Source organism: Muntiacus reevesi, chromosome 2, assembly GCF_963930625.1.
Source record: "Muntiacus reevesi chromosome 2, mMunRee1.1, whole genome shotgun sequence".
In the NCBI taxonomy this organism is placed as follows: domain Eukaryota; kingdom Metazoa; phylum Chordata; class Mammalia; order Artiodactyla; family Cervidae; genus Muntiacus; species Muntiacus reevesi.
Window position 1 is genome coordinate 167907053 of NC_089250.1, and position 15567 is coordinate 167922619.

Genomic DNA, 15567 nt, shown 5'->3' on the forward strand with positions numbered 1-15567 from the left:
CATAGTGAATGCATAGGTATAGGGGAAACGTGGATTGTACCTCCCTTCTGAGCTTTCAGAACCCAACCCTGCTAACCAGTAAGGCAGCCCTCATGCCACCATGAGAATCGAACCCATGCAGAGGCCCCTGGCCCTGGGTTAAGCACCCCCTGTCCTGCTCCCCTTCCCAGCTACAACACAGGTGATGAACTCCAAGGGACAGACGAAGAAATGAGGCACAGAGAGGTGAAGCCCTTGCCCCAAGTCCTCAGAGTCAGAATTCCCATCTAGAAGATGGGAATAATAAACTCAATACCACTTGGTAGACTGATGCAGCCTCAGAAAACTCAGATTTCAAACAACTCTCCGCCCTTGTTCTAATAGAAGGAACCTCGATCTAGAACACGGTTGCCCTTGCATGGGTGTTTGTCGATGATCAACCCGTGCAGGGCTTTATTTTGGCATACACACCCGTGAGATGCAGGCTATTTAGAGACACATTTCGTTTTACACCATTTGCTGAATTTTATTTCCCGTTTGGTGATGCTGGTGTCTTTCTGTTTTGCTGTCTGGTTTAAATCACTAGCAGCTGTATTGAGGTCTGTGATCGGTCCTGTCTGGGCTTTTAATGTTTCTATGGGAATGTGCTCTGCTGATCAACAAATCCCTTATAGACCCACCACACCGTATTGCTTTTGGCTGTGTATTTATTCAAGTCTAAATGATTGAAATGGGATGAGAATGGAGATGTAAACCCAAAATTCAACAAAGACTTTTGAAAGCCTTCTGTCATGGTAGGTTACTACTAATCTCCTGTTAGATTAGTTTACAATTGGCTAGCAACTCAGTTTGCTTCGTACTGTCAGCTGCAAACAATGCTAGGTCATGGGATGTGCCAGGCAGGGGGTGGCGGGGGCGGGGGGTAGGCTACTGACCATCAACCCCTTTTGTATATGGACCACCTGCACGAAGCTGGAGAAGCCAGATGCCAAGGGCACTGTCTGCATCAGGCAGCTTGGCTCTGGGGCCAGGCCTTAAGCCTCCTCTGCTACCTTGGAACACAGAGGTTGTTTCCTCCCCTTGGTTTGCAAGATGCAAACACGATGTAACTCAGTCACAGCCATCCCGTGCAGTGGGTGGCTTGCTGTCCTGACAGTGCATTTCTGAGCTTAGCATCATGCCGGCCTGGCTGCCAGCTCACTTAACCAGGGGCTGGGGCCCACAGGGTGAAGGGTGCTAATCACATGAGGCCAGAGGCCACTGTCTCAGTTGCCACCTTCAAAACACGGGCTGGAAGAATCCAGACAGCATCACAGGGGAGTGGGAAAGAGCTGATCGGCCATCTCGACAAAGCCAGTGAACCACAGCATTATTTCAAGAAGCACAGAACCAGAGCAGCGCTGGCTGTTTCGTATCAGCCTAGCACACGGCCTGGCCTTCCTAGCTAAGAGGCTCAAGACTAACGTCCTATCTTTAGGTCATTTGTTGTTAAATTCGCTGCTGCACAATTTCAAGTTCAAAAGATGGGAAACAAAGTTCAGCAATCTGTTATCAGCGGCAGACAGTCCTGGCTGTTAACATTCTCTCTCCTGCCCATCTGGATACACAGGGCATCTCGTGGAGAAAGGCGTCTCTCTCCTAATCATATACAGATAGCATCTGTCTCAGAATGGACATCGCTTCTGTAAGCTCCAAGTAAGGGGGTGGGGGGGGGACCATATTGTCTGTTGTATAAAATGTAAAACCTGGTATAGTCCTGAATATCAATGTTGTTCCAATTATTTAGCATAAGCGAGTCAGCATTTACTTTTCAAAATGCCATCCAAATTTCTCTTCCATTACTAAGAGGCAAGTTGCTTCTTATTAAGATGAGATCTTCTGAACTGGCATACCTATTGTACTTCACCAGTATAATAAACCTTTAACCCTCAGAGCTAAAAAGGGACGATCCATCCATTCATTTGAAATGTACTCAAGTTCAGACCAGGCCCATGAATGCTAGCCAAGAAGTCAACCTTGCTGGTGAGGATGAATGAGTTTTAGGATCAGAGAATAACCTGGGACCCCTTTGAACTTGCCCCCGCACCCTTCCTCAGACCTGAATCTGTGCTCAGAAATGCTGGCTCTGGTCTCATTTAGGGACCTGGGCTTTGGGGGCTGGCAGTCCCTCCCACCCGCCCCCAGGGTGGCGAGCCTGCAGGGGGCACCTTAAGAGCGGCGGGAACATACATACATACCCTTCCCGGTGGGCTTCTCCCTTCTCCAGCTCCTGGATGACCCCCAAGAGCACTTTGATGGTTTCCTGGCTTGAACTGATCAAGTTCTCCATCATCTGAAGCTGCGCTTTCAGGTCGACCACTTCCGTGTGAGGCACGATTTGTTGGCATTCTTCATCCACAGCGAGCGCCGGGGGACAAGGCTGGCGCTCCTGCCCCGAGGGGGCCTGAGTCTGCAGGGAGGCGTCTTCTTCGCTACATTCTGGGGACAGGCACTGCGTCGGGGGCGAGCAGGCGGGCGCGGCGCCCGGAGGGGCCGGGGGCCCGCTGGCCTGCGCGGCGGTTCTCCGCTCCAGGTCCACCGCGGGGCAGAGAGACCACTCGCTCGAGGGGGCGGAGTTTGACAAGGCCGGCGCGGGGGCCCTGGTGCCTGGGGCGGGTGCATACACGGTGGCCACCTCGGTCTTAAACACCCTCCGGTGGGCCGATGGAGCCGGCTCCTCAGTGTCCGGGGTCGCCCTGCCCTGCCTGGCTTTCCCGGGCAGCTGGTACTCCAGCTCCTGGGAGGACGACCGAGTGGAGTTCTGCACCCGGGCATCGCGGCAGCTGTGCCGGTCGGGGGTTTTGCAGGGCTCGGCGCAGTTGACTCCGGCGGGCGGCCCCAGCGCGTTCACGTGCTCGTCGGAGTGGAAAACCAAGGCTGTGGTCTTCTGCACCCGGCCGGCTCCCCACGGCCGGGCCTCCTCGCCGGGCCCTTCCTGGCTCTTCTCTCTCGCGTCAATTACCAACCCGTTGTTCTGACTTTTAAAGGCCTCCGTGCCTGGGATGCTTTTGAGAGTCCCCTTCTTGCGGTCCAGAGGGAAAGTCTGGTAACACTTCTTGAGGTCGGGCGAGGTCTGCACACCCGTGCTCTTGGTGACGTTGGGGATGGAGCGCCGGGCGGGCACGGTCATGTACTTGCGGTAGGCGGCCCTGCAGGACGCGGGCCTGGCCTCGCGCTTGTCACCCTGCGGGCCCGAGGCGAGCTGAGCGTCCCTCTGCTCGTTCTGCGCCTCGCAGATGTCCTTAAAGCGCACCTGCAGGGCTTTATTCCGCTTCTTAATCTGCCGGTTGGGATCCAGGGCATATCTCATCTCCAGGGCCAGACAGGCGGCAGGCTCCACTTCACTGGCGGAGGTGGTGAGTGCGCATTTGCTGGGTTCCTTACTGACCATGGTTCCTGCAGGCGGACACAACAGACCTTGTCAGTGGGGCAGAGACCCGCGCGAAACCACAGGCAGCGCAGGCTTGGGCCAGAATGACGGATGCCTGCTCCCTAATTATTTTTAAACAGGTGAGGTCGGCCTTTATGTTAAGGAAAATCAGACAGGCAGAGAATCCCTGGCAGGCACAGTTTGAAATGCTTCTCAGATGTTAAAGCTTGCCTCCCTCTCCGTGTGGGATACACTCGTTTTTCCTTTGATAGTAAGGCATGTTTCCCCATTAGACAAACCTGTTTTACTATATTCATCAAGAAGCCCAACGACTCTGCCTCTTCCGATTTTTTTTTTTTTTTTTTTTGCAGATTGCCATTTTGCACACACATCTCCACTTCACAGGCAGATGGTTTTTCAAAATGCAACTTACTTGGTGTGGGCTTTTATTACTTTTTTGAGGGCTACTGATTAATCTATTATTGGAGAGAATTGCTGTTTTCTCTTAAAGACTTCATGGGGATTCTGGCTCCTGATCAGATAAATGTGGAGAGTCCTCCGATGAGGAACTGAACTACCTCTATTTATGTTAGCCATTCTGGATGCTATGTGACAGGGGGCCAGGCTGATTTATGGGAAAACCGCAAAGGGAACAATCTCGGCAGTATGGCTTGCTTCTCATGGGTTAACATCAGCCATAGTGAGGGCATGGGTTTCCCGGTTTCTACAAAGTCTGTGTTAGCAACTCTTTTCTTTGATTCTGTGGAGAGGAGTATTTGAAAATACTTAAAAAAAAAAAAATAAATTATTCATTCTAGAATCAAGTTTTGTGTTTTGATCACAACCTCTGCAAATGAACACAATGGTGGTTGTTTCAGGATTTAAATTCTGAAAGAAAATAAAATCACAAGGCTTTATGTTAATCATGCAGATTCATCTTGGGCTGAATTATTAAATGCAACTAAAAAGATGCAGGTGGCCAGTGATTGCTCTAGGGGAATACCAGTGGGTAAAATGCCTTCACTTTATTAGGCAGATTCACAGCTGTTTATCACACATGGAAGGACTTTCTTGCGGGCTGAACTGAAAGCAAGAAAATACAGTTAAGTATGCCGTTTGTGAGTTAGCGTTGCTTTTTTTCCCCTCCCTGTGTTCAAGAAGAAAGCAGACGGGAGGAATCTGGGGTGTGCAGGGCCCTGGTGTCCAAGCGAAGTGCCCAGAGAGGCAGGGTCGTTGACAGGAGCCGGTGAGAGTGATTCAGGAACAGGCTCGGGCTGCATGTCCCAGTCACCACCCAGGGACCCTCACGGACCTCCCACAGCACTTCCTGAGAAGTGCCATGGGCCCTGTGATCAGGTGAAGCCGCGCTGGGAGTCAGGGGGGTGCAGTCTCCACGTGCCCTGCTGGTCGGGGAGAGCTGTGCTTAATACCTTCAGTGCCACTCATCCCACTGCAAGCCGAAAACTCAGAAAAGTTCAGAGCGGGCATGTCACTTCTTCATAGTCACATAGCAAGTAAGACACATAGGCAGGATCCTGATCTACCTGCGCCCCCCCCCCCCCCAACCCCCCCCCTGCCCCGAGTCCATGTTGCTTCTCATACCTCAGGAGTCCAGTGAACAGAGAGCCAGGCCACTTCCCTATGTCCCTGAGTTACAACTGCAGGCCAGCAGGGGTGGTGTTTCAGGGAGGAGCCCGGAGCCCTTGGCCAAGAGGGAGTTACAGATCTGCCTCCCCCTGCCCCCTGACTCAGAGTCTGAGGACTCAGGTAAGTTGACTTTGCAGGCCAGCATGGCACTAGCATGGTCCAAAACTTCACTGGTGTTACTGAATGAAAGCCTTAGAGAAAAAGTGCAAGTACTTCATCAATTATGCCTTGAGCAGTGAGCCAGTAATCACGTTAGAGGACATTAGAAGTAATCCCTGCAGAGCCTGGTTCCAATCACATCAGGTTTCCCGGCCTTAGCACTCTTGGTGTTATGGGCCAGGTGAGTCTTTGTCGGGGGGTTCTCCTGTGCCTTGTAAAATATGTGTTAGCATCTTGCCTTCTTTCCTCTCGATATCAGTAGCACCCCCACTCTAAAGTGACAGCCAGAATGGTCTCCAGGCGAGTAGCCCTGGGGGTACCTAGCTGACTCCTATCGAAAACCACTGCATCAGACCTTTAACCTTGGGTGGCTAGAGTGTGTCCTGAAGCTAAGGCAAGGGTGGGATGCCACGTGAGAGACCAGGAAGGCATCCCAATGTCCCACCTCCCTAGGAGGTATGCAGCGTGCCAGCTCTGAGGCTCTAGTCTGCAGAAGATGTAGCTCAGAGCTCAGCCAACACGGAGGTGAGTCCTCAACCCACGGCAACTGTGCGTCCTCTGACAAAAGAATTGATCTGAAACAGTCACATCCGGGGGGAGTCTGGAGTAAGACAGACAACAAGCCTTCTTTCGTCCTTGGCGCCCTACTGGGCACTGGGGGTATTTGGAGATGTCTGTCATTTGAAACTTGAAAAATGAGGCAGTTTTGGAAAGACGGAAAAGGCAGAGATACAGACTGAAGAAGATCACAGGTGACGGGGACAGAGCATGCCTGATGAGGGTAGGTTATATATATATAGTTGAGAGACACTTATTCCCTAAGGCTGAAAAGATGCACGCAGAGGCCTTCTGTGAGGTAGAGGATGGGGGCCGTGGAGATAATAAGGAAATGGAACCTTAACCCTCACTCTTAGCTCGTATTCCCTCTCTAAAGCCTCAGTTGTCCAGGTGTGTCAGAATGTATTGTGCCGTCATCCTGCAGAAGACCTTCATACTAGGGAGAATTTGAAAGAGAGAGCATTTTTACAAAAAGCAATTTACTAGTAATTTTTCAGCCTTTTCCCTGCCACGACTAAAAAATGTGTGTCTGAATAAGTTTGTCCTACCATGCTATTCATCATCACGATTTGCCAAGAACTGCACTGAAATAATTTTTTTACATCAGTCTGCTGGTTTGGAAAGATATTCTGGTCTTGGACCCAACCATCAAACTAATAAAACAAATCAGAAGAATTAATTGCCAGTGGCAAAATAATAATAATAATAAATTCCTAAGCGCCTTTCTGTTTTACAGAGTTGCAAAATATATAAAAATAATTTCCTTATTAGTAGAAATGATGGTGATAAATAAGATTTTTTTTTTTATCAGTTTAGTTTGTTGTTGGTTTTTCTTTTCTTTTCTTTTTTTTTTTTAGGTAATATTAAAAGAGTCCTCCTAATCTTGCTAGTAGTAATGACACCAAGGAGTTTTGTAGGTGACTTATTTTACCTTCACATGAGTTTATAAGTTCTACTGATGGTATTTTCTAAAGCTTTACAAAGGAATTTTCCTGGATATTAAGAATCACTTTCATACCAAGTTGCGCACAGCTTTCTAGGGTGTTCATTTACTGTTTCTTGCTGGGGGGATCAGGCTTATAGTGATTACCATTACGATTTTGTCTGGGAGTTTGGGGATAATAGAGGCCAACTATCATATATAGGATGGATAAACAACAAGGTCACACTGTACGGCACAGAGAACTGTATGCAGTGTGTGTGCTCACTCAGTCGTGTCCAACTCTTTGTGACCCGTGGACTGCAGCCCACCAGGCTTCTCGTCCATGGAATTTTCCAGGCAAGAATACCAGAGTGGGTTGCCATTTCCTACTCCTGGGGATCTTCCTGACCTAGGGGTCGAACCTGCATCTCTTGTGCTCCTGAATTGGCAGGCAGATTCTTCACCACTGTGCCACCTAGGAAGCCCAGTATCTTCAATATCCTGTGATAAAGCATAATTAAAAAGCATAGTCAAGGCTATCGTTTTTCCAGTAGTTATGTATGGATGTGAGAGTTGGACTATAAAGAAAGCTGAGTGCAGAAGAATTGATACTTTTGAACTGTGGTGTTGAAGACTCTTGAGAGTCCCTTGGACTGCAAGGAGATCCAGCCAGTCCATCCTAAAGGAGATCAGTCCTGGGTGTTCATTGGAAGGACTGATGCTGAAGCTGAAACTCCAATACTTTGGCCACCTGATGGGAAGAGCTGACTCATTGGAAAAGACCCTGATGCTGGGAGGGATTGAGGGCAGGAGGAGAAGGGGATGACAGAGGATAAGATGGTTGGATGGCATCACTGACTCAATGGACATGGGTTTGGATAAACTCTGGGAGTTGGTGATGGACAGGGAGGCTTGGTGTGCTGTGGTTCATGGGGTCGCAAAGAGTCGGACACGATTGAGCGACTGAACTGAACTGAAAAAGCATATGAAAAAACACATGTGTATAACTGAGTCATTGTACAACTGAAATTAACACAGTATTCTAAATCATCTATATTTCGATAGAATTTTAAAGAAAAAGAAAATGATTGTGTCATGCAAGAAAACTGGTTGCTCTCTAGATAAGAGTCCAGGCGACCAGTGGAACTTCCTGGCACACTTGTTTTCCATTCTTCCTTCATGTGTTTGTTCACATACGCCTTATAGCGTAGCCTCCCCATTCAGCCTGTGCGTTCCTGGTGTCTGGGTCCTAAACCAAGGCCAGTCCTGCCCTATGCACTTGACTTTCATTTCCTCCCTGATCTCATGACATCCTCACAGCGATGGCACTATTGTTATCCTCAAGCTGCACATAGAGAAACCGAGGCACTAGATTTTTTTCCAGATCTTGCTCAGAATCATGTAGCCAGTCCATCCCTTTAAGTTCCCCACTGGGGAACTCTGTAACCCGAAATGACCCACGGGAAACCAGAGAAAGCATCAAACAGCTGGAACTCGGGGCGGGCCCTTTCCTTGGCCTGTTTGCACAAAGGATCGGGTGCGGGTGGCTCGGAACTCCGCCACGAAGGCCCCAGCAGCATCGGTGGTCCTGGAGCAGACTCAACCCGGGTTGCCATGAGTTCTGAATTGATCGTGATGCCAAAATGCCATTTTCAATGGTGGACTGTCAGAGTTAAACTACTGGCTCTAAAGCTGAAGGAGTTCGGAAAGTTTATTTTTCATAAGAAAATTGTGTTTTAGAATTCACTGGACTGTGCTGTCTTGAGGTAAAAACGGCAAGTCATGGTTGTGCCTGGCTGGCTCGGGGAGTGCGCGATGTCGAGGAGCTGCTTGGAATATAAATGTCTTAATTACCCTCAAATTAAATTTCATAATCAAATGTGAGTTGTAAATATATAAACCCTGTATTTTTAGATTAGTGATGGAGAGTCATCTCTGCCTGCCGCTTTAAATTAATAGCTTATATAAAAATGTTCATTCCAGCTTAAAGGAGTGAAAGATGGAAGCAACTAAATGCCTAACAATAGGTAAACGGTTAAGTAAATTATGGTGTACATTCACTCAGTGCGGCCATTAAAGTGATAATTATAAAGATTATTTAGTATTGGAGGAAAATGCTTGTGAAGTAATGTCAAGTGAAAGAAAGCCATCTACAAAATTGTACTGGAGGAAACTGACCAAAATGGTCGTCACTGTGGCACTGAGATGGTGCGTTTGGGGAGGTTTTATTTTTTTTTTTTTCCCCTTCTTCCTGTTGGTTTGGGTGCAGGACCTATACTGTCCTGATATTGTTTGCCAATTAAAAAAAAAAAGGAGCAAACTCGGTCCACACCTTAGGCATCGTGAGGGGATCAGGCCTCTGCAAACTAGAAACACTTGGATCGAATAAGGAAAACCAAGAAATGATTAGATTTGGGTACAAGCAGTCTCCCAAAGGCCATCTTTTATTGTTTTGAGGAAGCCTTGGATAAAGAAAGAAAATGAATTTCAAAATCCTGATGGTGTTCATGTGTATGTGTGTGTGTGTGTGTGTATTGGATCTCGGGTAGGCTCAGCCTGCCCTGACTTGGGCTCCCAGGCAGAGATGGAGGCCAGATCCTAACCACTAGACCAGCGGTCAGCGGCAAGGGCCCTGGCCCTTTGGCTTTGCAGAAAATGATTCCCACAAAGCCGGAAAGGAGTGGTGCAGGTAAAGTATTTGTTGAGAGGAAAGAGAGTGCAGTGTGTGTAGACAGACTCTCCCAGAGGGAAAGTCCCTGAATTGCTGTCGCACCCTAATGGCACTTTGAATTACTGTTATGGGGTATTTCTTCCGGGTTTCTCATGGTCAGTCATTCTGATTTGCCCGGTTCACAGTCCACATGAGGCATATCTCAGTATCTTCCCATGTGTGAGCACACATTTCTTAGCCAAGATGGATTCTGCTGCAAAGGCCTCTGGGTAGAGCATCACTCCCCGTTGACTTCCAAGGAGCCTTTCTGCACACATGTGATCAGGGAGGTCTCCTGACTTTGGGAATGAGAACTATGTGGTCTGGAGTTTAATTATTGTGCTTTTCTCCTCCTCCCTTAATTGTCCTGCTAATCTCTTCCTGGTTCCCTGGTGGCTCAGATTGTAAAGAGTCTGCCTGCAATGCAGGAGACTCCAGTTCTATCCCTGCGTTGGGAAGAACCCCGAGGGGAGGAAATAGTAACCCATTCCAGTATTCTTGCCTGGAGAATCCCATGGACAGAGGAGCTTGGCGGGCTGCAGCTCCTGGGGTTGCAAAGAGTCGGGCACGACTGCAGTCCATAGGGAATGAACCTCCAATCGCTTCACCCTGAGGCTGGAGGGCACCTGCCTCCTGCCTCTCGTCTGCCCAGGTGTCGACATCTACAGGCATCCCTCTGTATGTATGTGGATTGGCCGGGAGAGCCAGGGAGTATTTAGTTGAAGATATATCAATATGTGAGAAGACTCACGGTTGGGTGGAATTTGCCATCTGTTTTAATTAGAAATCAAACGGTTTTGCCGTATAATCTACAGCGAGCATCTGAGGCAAACTTTGTGGGTTTCAGCAGCTGATGAGAGAGAATCTCCACTGGGTGAGTTCAGTTCTTGCTGTCTGCAGGGACCTGGAGCTTTCCAGTCTGGGCTCGAGCTGTGATATCAATGGCATAATGCAGTCACTGACAGTGGGGGCCGGGGAGCGGGCCAGCCCTGCCAGGACACCTCCCAGGGTCCCCTCAGTCAGTGGATACGGCAGAACAGCAAGGCCAGCAACTCGATGAGTTTGGAAAGGGACTGCATGATATTATTGGTTTTCCTTGTGGCTTTCCCGCTGTTGAGACACCTTGGCGTCGAAGATGCTGGCCAGGATTCAGGATTAATTGGGTCAGCATTTTATTCTATATGCGGAGGGAATGCCTGAACGTTAGGCTCCTGGGAGCAGGGGAGTGATGAAAAAGAATATCCCATCTTTTAATGCCCTGCATCCCAGGCAAGAAAGGGAAGTGAGACAGGAACCCCCTCGCCTGTTTGTGAATTCGTCCACCTTCTGAAATAGTTAATGTTAAGACCTGGGTTATTGTACTGATTGATTCTTCCAAAGCAGAAGTCCTCCTCTCCTCAGGGCAAAGCTAACTGCCATAGATTTTGGACGGTGTCTTAGTGAGATTCATTATCCAGTTTAATTTTGTTTAATACACTGAAATGATATTTTTCCAGACAAGTATTCCCTTCTTCAGAGGTCATTGCCTATGGAGGCTGAAATGGGGTTAAAAAAAAAAAAGAATGCTGACACGCCTCTGAGACTGAGCCCTAGGCAGGGGGGCTGCTCCTGTCTCAGCCCCCATAGCTGTGGCCCTTCGTGAGAAATGCCCAAGCCGTGCCCCATCCCTGGGTGGGTGGATGCTTGCCGTGAGGTCTCCATCATTAAGACCTGAGGGCCATCCATTGGGAAGCAGGACAAAGGGTCCTGGGCAGAAGAAACCACTGCTCCATGGAGACATGCAGCTCGTGCATATCACTGATTTCAGAAAACCCCTTTTATGGATCTAATTCTGAATATGCTTTGGTTCTGGGATGAAGAAGCTGGACTCCACTTGATGGCAATGGGCAGATGTTTTTTAAAGGTTTGATGGAATGAGCAAAGAGTGACCTGGGGACCCTGGGCTCTCTGACCAAGTTAGCTTTATGTCCTTCCAACTGCTGACACCACTCATTGTTTCTAGTCTACAGTTCCTTTTCGGCAATAGCAAATATTTAAGTGGGAGCTTTAGTATCTGCTGTCTTATGCAATGCATCTATTGAGCAGCATTCTATGCTCATGTAATAAGAATATTAGTTGTTATGTTGTAACTTACTCACTAAGTTGTGTCTGACTCTGCAACCCCACGGACTGCAGCATGCCAGGCCCCTTTGTCCTCCACTATCTCCTGGAGCTGCTCAGATTCATGTCCATTAAGTCAGTGATGCTATCTAACTGTCTCATCCTCTGCCACCTCCTTCTCCATGTGCCTTTAATCTTTCCCAGCATCAGGGTCTTCTCCAGTGAATCTGGTGACCCATGTATTGGAGTTTCAAGCTTTAGTATCAGTTGTTATGAGGAGGTTCTGTATTTTTTTTTTACTCTCAACAATGTCAAAATCATGATTGATCCTCAAATTAAATACATGAGCTTCTTTCCCCTTCTAATGTAATAAAGGCAAGTTCTTGACTTAAAAGAAGAAAAACAACAACTCATTTTTACCTTCAGAAAAACCTTGACTCCATTACTTCAGCCACAAAGCATAAACTGATTCTCATTGGCCTGTTTCTTATTATTGGGGCAGAGGAAGTAAACCATCCGTTTTCTACGTGGATGTTTGGGTTTGGTGTTGAGGTTTTAGAAGGGCCAGAAGATGCTGTCTTCATTGGACCAGACTTTCCTCTTCATTTTTTGTCTGTTTACTTAGTTTTTCTATGTTCAGCTTATCCGGACATTAACCTTTCTTTATCCTCTGTCCAGATGGAATCTAAATTTGTAGAAATGGATTAGCAACCTTTTATGATGGTGGCCAAAATCAACTGGAAAAAAAAACCTCCTCCAATTGAGATGTTATGTCAGTGTAGGAAACTTTATGTGCAGCAGTTAGCTTTGGTAATTAACTGTGTCCAGAAAGATTTCAGTAAAACTGGTAACAGCCACTCACCAAAGTCATCTGTAAGACTCGAAAGAGGAACTGATTTCCCTATTCCTCTTCGCTCCCCCTTCAGTATGACAGTTACAGAAAATGTTAGAAATAAGGGCTTTTGTTTTGAGCATAGCTCTTGAGTGCATTTAGATGAATGCAGCAAATAGCCCACCTACTTTATTCCCCAAAGGTTCCTGGTTATTAAGCAACAATCAGTTGATGGTGTGGGGCCTGACCGCAAGAGCTGGAATTAGTAGGATGCAAAAGAGGCGGCTTCCCTTCCTTAGATTATTTATGAAAATCTCATTCCTTTGAGAATGTGTGCACACTGGAATGAGTTTTGGGCTTTTTTTGCCGTACTGATGAACTATGATGAATCCATATATATATATACCTATATATATATTTTTTTTTCACTAAATGACATGTTTTGACTCATGATATATCTGAAGCTAAAATTAGAACAGTGATTTCCCCAAAATATAACTGTCAAAAGAGTGTGTTTTCTCTGCTGCTTCTCCCCGCTCAATCTCAGATCACATAGGAATACCCCTGCAGGGTTTCTGCTTGGAGGTGACCATTCACCACAATGGAAATCAATTAGAGTTAAAGATGCTATCCGTCTCTCTGGCACGGCCATGGGAGTGTCCATCTATTACCATCAAAGCGGATCCCCTGTGCGTTTTTCATTGCATCGTGTCTCCCCTGTTGCCTTGGCCTGGTCAAACTGTAGACTCGGCAAGGTCTTGGGTGTACTGCTGAGGTGGCAAGCCACGAAAGAAAGGGAGAAATGAGTATTTTCTGTAATCAGCTTCTATTTATCAGTAGAGAGATGCCTGTTCGGTCAGAATCATAACAGAAAGCCATAGTCAGAGTCAGCATGTATGGTCTTCCCATATATGGCTCACGTTTTGTCAGCCATGGTCCAGTGTGGGATAGTTGCCTGGTCTGAACTCTCTCTCCTTTTCTGTGATACTTGTGCTATCACACAAAATGATGCAGGAATTATTTAATCTGAGCGGACCAAGGACATGAATTAAGAAAATGAATTAAGACCCCTTTCCTTCCACTGCAGCTGATGAATGAGAGGGACCTCAGAAATGACTCGTCACCCTGAAGAGAGATGCTGTCAGTGTAGACCAGACTTAGGCTTGTCAGGGAGATAGTGTACAGTCACTGGGGACATGGAAACAGAGGGAATATTCCTAGTAGTAGCTAATAGTTGCAACTGCAGGTGCATTTAGGGTGCACTTTCTGCATTTAGCGCCCAAAATATTCTTAGGGGTGGGAGGTGAAAAAAAAAATAAAAAATGTCTATGTGTCACATCCTTTGATGTCCAGATGGCTTTCACATTTTACTTCTTCACATGAATTCGACTTCTCATTAGTCCCCATGGGGTTTTTTACTCTCCCGGGTCAGTTGGTTCTTTAACTTTTTTCCTTGACCAACAGCTATTGTGAACTGCTCTCTTTTCTGTACATGACGTTATGTGGCCTCATAAAAAATAAGAAGCCATGCTTCCTCCCTCCCCAGCCACAGCATTCTGTTCTAATGTCTTTAGAAGTCTGCCTCCTTGTGCATGAGAAGCTCAGCAGTGTCTCTGGCAGCCTGGAGGACTCTGCCCTTCTGGGGGGAGGGCTTACACAGGGCGAATGGCCTGAGACCCTAAGGGTCTGCACTCAACCCAGCAACAAAGCTACTGTGCTCACCCCAGCTGAGCGTGGAGCAAAGGCACCCAGTGTTAAATGTAGGACTGAACTCGGCTTGCGAGAGATCCCAGCCCATCCATCACAGGATGCTGTGTGTCTCTGAGTCCTTTTATTCTGACGGTGCTTTACCTGCCAGACTCCCTGGTTTCATCCCCGTAAACCATGCCATCACTCAGTCCCACTCATCTCTGCTTTACCTTCCCATTGCTTCACTACTGATGTCTTCCTTATATCCTCACCGTCCCAAGCTCGACCTTGGTGTTTTGACGTCCCTTGCTCTCAGCTCTCCATCCCTCCACGCTGTGCATCCTCACGGTCCCACCTCCAACCACAAACATCTCTCTTCTCTGTGGGTACCTGCCTAGTCTCAGTTGGGTAGCACTTCCAAACAGCAGTTTTTGTAAGGGTCCTCCCATCCTGCTCATCCCCCTAGATGTCTCATACCTACTCACAAGCTGCCTGTCTGCTCAAGTTAAGCCACTTCCTGCAGTGTCTCTAGAACACACCTCGGTCACTCCCTCCTCCATGTCTTTGCTCCCAGCGGTTCATGTTCTGGGCTTTGCCCCATCTTCCTCTTTCATGGTTCAAGTCTAGTCTTGCCTGCCCCCTCCTCCCCCCCAGCTACACCTGTCTTCATGGCCCTTTCACAGACGCGGTGAATGGCGCCTGCCTGTGAAGGGTGATGCGGGCACCACAGCATGCGCTGGGCACCCAGCAAAACGAGGCCCAGTCCTCAGCGGTGTGCAGCTCAGCGTGGAAAAGACATTCTTCCATGGATAGCAGCAGCCCACTGTGCTGAGGACCATCCTGGGAGCAGGAAGAAGAAAGGACCCAGTGTTCCCTGGGGAGTCAGGGCAGGCGTCCCCTGGGAGACATGGAAAGATGGGCCTCAAGCCTCAGTTGCTCTGATGTGTCCGTTCTCTCTGCTTACACTTACGTAAGTGTTTGCAGACTAGATTCTGCTAAGCATCTCCTCTTTCTCTCGAACTCAGTCAGCCTTTGATCCTTGGTAATTAATATAATGATATGCATCCCAGTATCCTCATAGGAGGGGCCTTACCCAGGACATTTTAAGAAGGTTTAGGGTGGGTACTCAATATTATTGGTTTCCATGGATTCTTTCTGTATCACCTGGATCCTCAATCAGATGGAGCCTGGATCCTGGGTAGGGATCAGATGAATGGAAGGGTAAAGGGACAGAGCTCCATTAGTTTAAGAAAAACCATGTTCCACAGATTTTTATCTTCTGAAACTTGGTGTAACTCTCTGGAATTTGGTTGTTACAAAGTATTACTTTAAATTTTTTTTTTCCTGTGCAGATGCAGGAACAAGAGATGACCCATACACGCACAAAAATGAGCAGATGGTTCAGCAGTGATGTGTATTTTCTATTTAGTCCTAAAGCACATCAGGGCCCTTAACCACAGACTTGCTACTGTAAATGTCACCAGTAGGCTTGTCCTTATATTGCCTGGCTTTCTTCTTGGGAGTGAGATGTGGCTGTGGCAAAATAAGAATTCAATTAGAAA

General features: G+C 47.7%; 2 protein-coding genes across 3 annotated transcripts in view; one reads left to right on the plus strand and one right to left on the minus strand.

Moving 5' to 3' along the window:
• Nucleotides 1–3409, minus strand: part of INSYN2A (inhibitory synaptic factor 2A) — a 38666-nt gene extending 35257 nt beyond the window's left edge. Inside the window, exon 1 of the mRNA XM_065920158.1 lies at nucleotides 2217–3409. Coding sequence (XP_065776230.1) covers nucleotides 2217–3409 — 1193 coding nt within the window. The remainder of the gene's footprint in view (nucleotides 1–2216) is intronic.
• Nucleotides 1–15567, plus strand: part of DOCK1 (dedicator of cytokinesis 1) — a 545628-nt gene that overhangs the window by 254515 nt on the left and 275546 nt on the right. The gene's annotated exons all lie outside the window — the stretch shown is intronic.